Source organism: Apaloderma vittatum, unplaced genomic scaffold (assembly GCF_000703405.1).
Source record: "Apaloderma vittatum isolate BGI_N311 unplaced genomic scaffold, ASM70340v1 scaffold26302, whole genome shotgun sequence".
Lineage (NCBI taxonomy): Eukaryota > Metazoa > Chordata > Aves > Trogoniformes > Trogonidae > Apaloderma > Apaloderma vittatum.
The window spans coordinates 1-9,395 of record NW_009703489.1 but is presented as its reverse complement, the minus strand read 5'-3'; the positions used below and the strand labels follow the sequence as shown (position 1 = coordinate 9,395).

The window sequence follows — 9,395 nt, the reverse complement described above, 5'->3', positions numbered from 1 at the left end:
ACTGCTGACGATCAATGTGATCAAGCAAACGACGCTTTATTCACAGACTAACGCAGTTTATATACAGTTCCCAACATCCTTGTTTTCTAAATGCTCTATATTGATTGGCTATTAACAACAAGCACACGCAGTCCATGGTCCTGTTCACACGCTGTTTTCCTTTTGCTGATTAGCTCTTCGCTGCTGATCACACTCCTGTTTCTCCCCACCTGCAGCCTGGGTTTGTTTCTGTTTTCAGTCACATACACCAGTCACAGCTCCTTGTTTTTGTTTGCTTCAGCATATCCTCACAGCCAGTGACCTTCACAATGTCCTTCACAAACTCTTGTCAAGCGAGGCCTAAAACTTGTCCAAAAAACAGGCTGCCTGGCTTGTTCAAAACATGTCTGCTGTTCTCTAAATATCCCACAACAGAGGAAGATATTCTGTGGTCCAAAAAAAATCTTGTAACTACAGCATACCCTATAATGAGCTGCAGAGATATCTCCTCATTAGAAACCAATGCTACTCTCAAACACCCATGCTTATAAATGTCCAAAGAATATTTACCAATTTTGATTTTTACATACTTTAAGGTATCAACTATGGCAAGTTCTTACCACAATGTCAAAAAAAAAGCGAAACCATTCTAAATATTGGAATAAAGAGGAACTGTAACTGATAATTCTTAAAATTCATTCTAAATATCATGTTAATTCTCAATAGTCCATGTCTGTAATTTGTGTTTACTGTGCATTTACAAATACAATTCAGCTCTACCTAAGAAAAATTCATCTTGCCCAAGCCAGTAAGCTCTACCACCTGTAATGCCTCTGCCCTTCATTTTTGTTGAATGTGGTGTAAAGAGTTTTTTTGGACCACTGGTGTGAAAACATAGACCTTTTATTCCCAGGTATATTGGGGCCAGGTTAGCATTTACAATGACACATTTCTTTATTTTTTCAAAACTGGAATAGTCCAAGATATCAGTTTCAAATTAATTAATTTCAGCTTCTGGAAAGCGACAGGATGCAAGGTACTTCCCAAGCGGCAGTTATCCAGAAACTGGATAAAACAACCGGGCTAAATCTACCTTTTTTTCCCACCTTACATCCAAGACCATGGCACTCTTCCCCAGTACTGAATTTACAGAGCTATAAAGGTCAGTGGCACACTCCAATTTATCTGGAACAGTATCTGGTTTTCACAAAGGCTGAGTGTGTGCTCGTCTTGAAAAAGGCATCTATAAATTTTATTCTATTAAGAAAAAACTTGTCCTAAGCCTGTCTCTGACTCCTATTTTTCAGCACAACACCATAACTCTGTTATCACCAACTACCCTTGGAGCTAACGACAGATTACTGAAAAGAATCTAGTCATGATAGCTACAACATGGTAACAGGAAACAAACACAAATACTTACAAATTTTTCTTCACAGGATTTAGTTTATTCCTTTTATTCCTGATACTCTACTTCAACACCCTACAAGTTACTGTGACCTTTGTCAGAGACACTCATCTTGGCTAAATGAGAGAGGTGCTGATGGATAAATACAGGAAGGTTTAGAAGAGATTTGGTGGTTCTAGTTAGCACACAGAACACACCATTTGACAGCTACTAAAAAAACACTTTCATCATCTGAACCGAACTTTGTATGAGAAATCTGTGATCTAATTCTCTTCATTCTCATGTTCAATATTGAACACCACAGCAGAACCATCACTGCTCAGCACGACCTCACCTGCAATAAGCTGCCGTAATTTCTCAAGCGTACCACAAAGCTGATTCACTTTGGGAAAAGAAAAGACCGTTGCAAGAGGTATATAAACCATATTTCCATTGACAAATGGTTTTGTGCTTTTTTCAGCAAGGAGTCGTTCAAGATCTTCTGAAAAACATTTCACTTGAGGTCGGAATTCAGATTTTCTCTCAGGGAGATCGTCATTGTACTCCTTATGCTGTGGCAGTAAACGGTCCAGCAGACTTCGCTTAATTATTTGAGCTGTAAAAATAACTTCACCAACCACTGCATTCCACAGGTACTTCTCATCTTTAAGACTTGGATAGACTGCTTTGAAGACCTTTATAATATACAAGAACACATAAATGTTTATTTATGTGATAATTCACAGGCTCAGAGTTTAACATTTGCTTGTCAACAAGGGCTTGTAAAATGTGAACTTTGTTTTTTATTCAATCCTGTTTTGCTTATTACTTGAAATATTTTCAAATGACAAAAAACCTTGAGAATATCATTTGATTTTATGTCTTAGAACCACAATGGCAATTAGATCAGTTAACAGAACTTCAAAAACATCAGGCTTATATGTGCAATCTATACTTGTAGATCAGGCAAGGCGAAGGCCTGCAACTCTTAAATTCTTTTAAATCATTCTCTGACTTTCCACATCACTCTTCACGAGGCTCTGGTGACAGTTCCACAACAAAAGAGATTCTAAACTACTTCTAAACTGTTATCTGGAAACCAGGATTGCAGCTATGCCTTCCATTCTGTTTTCAGACAAAAACATTAAATACGCTCTCACATATGTAGAGAATGCTAAAAAAACTAAATTGTGTTATCAAAATCTGTGAACTTGTGGTGTGTTCTACACTGAATTATAATCCAAGGCAATTAAGGAAACTAGGCAGGCCACTTTTCTAGTTTACTAGGAAATGGTTTATACCAACACACTACCGCTGAAGCTCCACAGTCCAACTACTTCCTTCTGATTACATCCCAAAATGTCTATTTACTCCCATAAATTACACAATGAAATTAATTTGATAGTCTAGGTTTGATAAGAAACACACGAAATGTAACACTCTTGTTTTAACTCTGAGGATACTAACATCAAAATTCCCTCCATAATGATCCTGTAACAGAAGATAATGAAAGCAATTTCTAGTCCATGGCAGTCACCTACACATAATTGCACGTTTGTTGAGCATTAAAGAGCACTTCACAATTTTATCGAGGGCAGTGAATGATAAGTGAAATTTCAAATATATAGCCTGGAAACTGTAGAAGACATTCCCATAACATCGCATTTCACTCCAGGTCACAAGTCCCTTAAAGCTACACAAACACCTTTAAACAAAGATTAAAGTATGTTTGCTGAAATAAGTAATTTAAGGCCTCATAACATAGAAAAAAAAGCAAAGCAAACACATTTCTATTTTTGCATTATTACTTCATATTATCTCTGAAAAAACCTGTCCTTTGATTTATATCATATGGCACTTAGATGCGTTGGGTTTTGTTGGTGCGACACACTGCAGCACACAGCAATATACTTTAGGAAAATATTATCTCATGTTAATGTAAAGTGAAAGCCATTTAGTGCTAAAAACCAGAAAGGTTTGATGGGCACCAGTGGAGAACAGGCTACTTGGTAAAATCCCATGCCTCTACCAAAAAAACCAAAACAAACAGAACTGGCTACCTGAAAATACTGACATTAGGGTGAAAAAAATCAAATACTACTGAGCGAGGCAAACCACACAAAACAGGCCCTGGCAATGCAATTTTTGGGAAATGCCTTCCTTCTGAAAACATATTTGACAAGCCTATGCAGTCCTTCAAAACATACACTCTGTCAGAAATACTTTTAAATGCTTTTTATTTTTTACGTATCTGAAAAATCTGTGTCAGTGCCAACGACCACATGATGAAAAGAAATGAATGATTACATGAACAACTGTATCACCACAGTATACTTGGCAAAAAGGAGAATTTTCATTCTAAGAATAACTCTACGTTGAAATATGAATTATTAGCTATACCACTATTTGGCAAATAACCTAAAAGTTAAAGGCCTTTATTCAATTAGAAACACAAGTCATGGACTTGGACTCTATTGATCTGACAGTGTGTGTTAATCAGAGCTAGTACTGACCAGCACTAGTAGACCATAAGCAGAAACACCTTCACAAACAGGTCATAGAAAATTATACTCTTTATCATCCTTCTAAAGGAAGAAAGTAATACTTACCGTTTTATAAACTGCTTCAGTGGGTTTCTCAGATTGAGTAAATTCAGTGGTTTGAGGATATTTTCTAACGAATACACCTATTTGGGTACAAAACCCAACGTTCTCCATTCCTGTTGGGGGGTGCCCTACACCAGTAAATTCCACCGAGTAACCATAGCGTCTAGCAGCCTCTAGAGCCCTAAAGAGAGAGAAATTACACCAGTTGTACTAAAGATTGTTCTTTTAACGTGATAAAGATGCATTCTCTAACAGGAGTAAGACCCTGAGCCTGTGAATGCTGGAGCATCATTTCTCTAATATGCCTGAAAGTAAGTACTGTCAAGAATTGTTGAATCAGAGCTGAAATCATATGCCTACCGTGGCATGAATGATTTATTATCGGTAACATTACTGTTATTTCTAAAATATCTGCATAGAATATCCGTGTTCACAGTTGCTTACTCACTGTCCTAAATGAACTGACAGCAAGCTAAAACCTGCCAGTTTCAGATAATAAAACGATTTGAGAAGAACCCATAAAAAAACGTACACACCCCAAGCCCACAAGAGATCAGTTAATAGGAAAAAAGTGAGGTTTGTTGTAAATGTATAAAGGTATACCTAACCAAGGGCACAGCAATGGACATGACATCTAAAGGCAAACCAATCTATCAGCCAGTGTGTGAAAATTCATGCGGCAGGGAGCCAAAACAGCTCTACCTACCAGCATCCATCTTCATGAAAAAGCAGTAAACTAAATTAATATGTCATCTATTTTAGACAATACTGCACTACTTATACTTGCAGTGCAAAAAGTATCACCCTGTCAGGGCTATCAATGTTTTTAATTCACATACATCGAAAAGCAGAATCTAAATTTACTTCAAGTCATATAAATGGTCTCTAAGGTACTAATCCTCTAGCTAATAATGCAGGCAGGTTTTAGTATCATTATTTAGGGGAAAAAAAAATATTTGGGAAAACATATGCCTCAAGCTTTGCAAAACTATATACTCAAATACTTTATAATTTTCAAGTCTATGGCAGAAATAACCCAATTTAAGGGGCAAATTTGCCAAGATACCATTTCTGACCCAGAGCTGGCTACCAAAGTATGGCAGCTTTTACTGTACCATGTATTTTCTTTCATCACCGTTGAATGTTATGACAGGATATATATCCCATTCCCTTTCTGTTTTGATTTATTGCATCTACTGATATTAGAGTAAGATGCATATCATGAACCCTCTGTCACGTACACACGTTCTGCATAAAGTCTTTCACTGTGCCATGATCCGTGATTATCTGACAAACCTGCTTGCATACTCTTAGAGAGGTCTAGACTAATTGAGTGCTTTAATTATACACCATTCATTGAGCACACAGCTTAGGTCTTTATAAAACTTTTCTACAGCAGGGTACATTATGTGAAAAGGTTAATTAATACACTAAACTTCAAATGCACAAACTGTAATACAGATATATTAAAAAACAGAGTAAAATATTATCTGCAGAGCAGTTACAGTAAAGGCAAGCCAACATAACAGTCATCATAAAATGTAAAACCCACACAGAGCATGTTTCATTGTTCATAACTGGACAGAAACGCTTCACCAAGGCGGCTGGTGTGACACTCCACTAACACCAAACCACACACACAAACCATTCTGGAAATGTAGAGCTGTTCCTTTCTCACTTCTACTGAACACTCAAAGCCATCTGCACACAGTAAACTTACCAGCTTTGAAACTGCACTCGGCTCCATTCAAATTTGTGGTCTGGATCCCTGAATAAAGCCACTCCCGGGAGCAAAGGGTTAAATTCAGAATTCGGAGTACTGATCACTACTATGCTTGGAGCCATGAAACCAAACACCACTTCAGGGAACTTCTTTAGTTCTGATTCTTCCAGGTGCTCTATTCTGTAAAGGATAAGTAGTCTTGAAAAACACCCAACAGTGTTTCAATCTCCTTAAAAACCAGTCAAAAAACCACCAAACCCATATTTGTACCTCGGAATTTTAAGCCTAGCTCTGCAATACCAGCACTGGCACTGTGGCTGAGTGGCAGCTTAGAGGTTTGTGTCGTGCATTTTGTACTTTTTCATCAATATCCCTTTTCCACCATAAGCTAGCACCATTCAAATTTCCTAGTATGGCTAATTTAAGCACAAGTCTGAAGATGCCACACTGTGCTACTCTTCTGCTTGAAAGCTTTGATCAAGTTCGTTTAGAGAACGAACAAAATTCCAAATTGGACCCTAACTAACTTAGAAAAATGCAGTATGTTGGCCAAATACTCACAGTTCAATACACGTTACCAAGTCAAAACCAAGCATGCAAGGATCTTTGTGGGCAACTGAACCATGAAGCAAGGTAACAGTTAAGGATCTTTCAGATGGTTGCAAATAATCAACAGGAAGAGGAGACAATCTATGCCTGTAAAAGTATTAAAAATACAGTGTCACAGAAAGGACCTTAGGACAAGATAAACTGTGCATAACTAAACTAGCTAACACCCTACAGAAATAGCTGGTACATCACAAAAAGGTTAACTACTTTACAGGGATTAAAAAAAAAAAGAATTTCTAATACAAACACTTTTTATTCCTATCTACACCAGAACAGAAAGAGTAGAGAAGTTAACCCAGCAGTTGTCCTGCATGTTTACAAAAATTTCCACTATCAAGCCACTTGGAAAGCTGCTTGTAAATTCTGACAGTAACTCAACTCCAGGCACACAGTAAGTCCCGCTTAAACACGACTTACAGGGTTTTAGGGGAAGTTACTAGGCCAGCATAAACCCATTTTTTCCCAAATAAAGCTTACTGAGAACTAAAATACATATGCAAATTTCATTCTGAAATATCGCGTCAGAGAAAGCACACAATAAACATTAAACACAATAAAAGGCTACTTTTCTCAATTCTCAAGGAAAAAACAAACTTCAGTGTTCCTCACCAGTCCGACCCACGCTTCAAAGATGACACAAACTTCACATTTTAGATCCTTCTAAGCCAGACACAAAACACTGAGGTAACCTTCACCTTAACACAAACGTAGTCCCCAGCACAGTGACTAAAGGAGAGTTACGTGCACATTTCCAGAAGATCCGATTTGTACACCACAGGGAAGCCACATGTGAGCATAAACAGATGCTACTAAGGCAAATTATTTTGCTTTTTTTACAAACACACCTTCAAGGTCATTCCATGACTTGGACCTTTGCTACATTAGGTGATGCTACCGGCATCCACGGCCCAGCAATGCCCAGACACAGGTGCCCCGTAGCTAATTAACAACAACAGGCAGCTCTTCATTCACCAGGCCGAGGTCAAGCCAAGCACACGCTTTCAGTTAATGCAAGAGCTTACATTTTCTCTTTCATGACATTTGCACAGGTATCCAGCCCAGCTAACACTTCGATGCAACTGCAGAACTTCAACATCCAGAGAAGCGTGCAGTCAGCACATCCTAAATCTGCCACCTGTAAATTAGATAGTGATCAATGGGTAAATTTGCAAATAATTTCAGAGTAAAAATATAAAATAAAAATGCTGTATCTACGTCAAAGTCTCTTTTTAATGATATGACAAAACATATCGCAATCATAACTACGAATTACAGTGGCAAGCAAGCTGGATGGGAAAAATCTTTCAAAAAGTGTTTATGAAGATCCTAGAAGATGTTTGAAATGGACTAACCTTTTGTTATCACAGCTATAAACAAATGCAGATCCCCCAGTGACTCCGGAGAACGTCTTTCATATGAAGGCACATTCCCTTCATAAGGTATGACTTTAAGTATTAAAGCTGTAGGAATTTGCACATTCACTGCTGCTTTTCCCTAGACTACTCTCCATCCAAAACACTGATAATAGGCTCACCAGCAGCAGCTGGGGTAGCAGCAAAGAAACTGCACAAAACAACGTTTAAGGGGATATTTAAACCACAAAGTCAAATCTGTAACAGATACTCCTTGTAAGCTTAAGAGGTAGTCGAATAACAAACCCCACTGGTCTTCCTGAGGCTAAGGTTTGTTCTCAGTGTAAAAATCCTGAATCGTTTCTATTCAGTTTACCTCCACCCTTTGGGTAAACAAAAAGTTTACCGTTCTTGCTCTCCCACCCCCCAGCCCTTTACATTCTAAAATGGAAAATTCAAAGCTTTAAATACAGATACAGCACTCCTGAATACATTCTATATAAAAAGCAGATTACAGTGCCATGACCTCATGATGAAAGCAGCTTGAACCAAAACCCTCAGCATTAAAACGAGAAAGCTACCTCTCCAAAAGTAGGCTAAGGCATTTTTCTTATTTAGATTTTCCCCTCTTCCCATCAATTAACATTAATTACACGCACTCCTGAAAAACAAAACACGATCATCAAGTGTCTGTTAAGGCAATTCACTTTTAACAATAGCTTCTCCTCTATTGATGTTTGATAATTAGGTCAGCAGGGTTTCTACACTTTGCTTGTCTTTCTAAGATAATTCATGTCAACTTGTTTTCAAATTTATAATGTAAAAATATACAAAACATACCAACCTTCTTAGGCTTGTATTTCCTCACTAGATCTTTCACGAACTGGTAGCGTTGTTTGTACAAAGGAGGTGTAAATTTAATAATTCCTGTAAACTGTTCTTCTTCAAAGTTCTTATCCATAATGTTAAAACAAACAAACAACAAAACAAAACCAGCTCTGTCTTCTGAAGTAGTTTTTAACACAGCAAGTTACCCCTCCTTTAGCTGGTGTTCGTCATGAGCAAGGGTAGACCCGATCCCAGTTCTGTTCAGAGAGTGACAAAACCAGGAATTAGCAAAATCAGGCACTAGGTGCTCCCTCTGCATAGAATGATGCAAATAGCCTTTTAATAAACAACTATAAACCACATATAATCATAAAAAGCAAGTTCATAGTGTGTGAACTCTCCATCCAGCACACCTACATAAAGTGTACACAACCTCAACGTATTTAATTCTCCTCAGCTCTTCTGGCAAGAGCAGGAACATAAATAATTTCTCGCCAGGGTGCCTGCTTGCTTGTCATCTATCATTTGTTGTACCTTACAATTCAGGTTATTTCATTTCTATATTTGTGTATGCAAGGGTCAACACAACTTTTAAGATATAACTGGGAGGAAGTATCTGAATTACTGTGTTCTTCAAGAGGAAATTTTCTGCTAGGTCTTAACTTCAGATTTACTAGGAGCTAAACCTTGTTACCAGCGCCTGCATTTTTAAAGTAAACAAACATTATTCAATGTGGCATCAGAGCAGCGCATTTCCAACTCTCCCACCTCTCATTCAAAACTACGTTTTAGCACACGTAAATATTTAACGAGGCCTATCCCCACTAAAGCTGAGGCCCTGGCGAACGATGCAGGAACTCCACGAGCACCAGGCACACGAGGAGACTAGGCCCTGCGGCCCAGGCCTCACC

The 9,395-nt window shown here is 38.0% G+C and overlaps 1 protein-coding gene across 1 annotated transcript; it reads right to left on the bottom strand.

Annotated features, from left to right (window-relative positions):
• Positions 1-1,650: 1,650 nt before the first annotated feature.
• HENMT1 (HEN1 methyltransferase homolog 1 (Arabidopsis)) lies at positions 1,651-8,617 on the bottom strand. The gene is made up of 6 exons (XM_009864652.1): positions 8,501-8,617; positions 7,327-7,439; positions 6,257-6,391; positions 5,693-5,875; positions 3,976-4,153; positions 1,651-2,061 (listed from the first exon to the last, which is right to left on the bottom strand). Exons 1-6 carry the CDS (start codon positions 8,615-8,617, stop codon positions 1,651-1,653), a joined length of 1,137 nt encoding a protein of 378 aa, XP_009862954.1.
• Between the last annotated feature and the right edge of the window lie 778 nt (positions 8,618-9,395).

Bases quoted from the DNA above. Each gene is read 5' to 3' on its own strand.
- HENMT1 (XM_009864652.1), bottom strand. From the start codon at position 8,617: ATGGATAAGAACTTTGAAGAAGAACAGTTTACAGGAATTATTAAATTT. The intron at 7,440-8,500 runs GTTGGTATGTTT...TCTAATTTACAG, and splicing joins GGAAATACAAGCCTAAGAAG to GTGGCAGATTTAGGATGTGC. The intron at 2,062-3,975 runs GTAAGTATTACT...TATATTATAAAG, and splicing joins CTGAAGCAGTTTATAAAACG to GTCTTCAAAGCAGTCTATCC.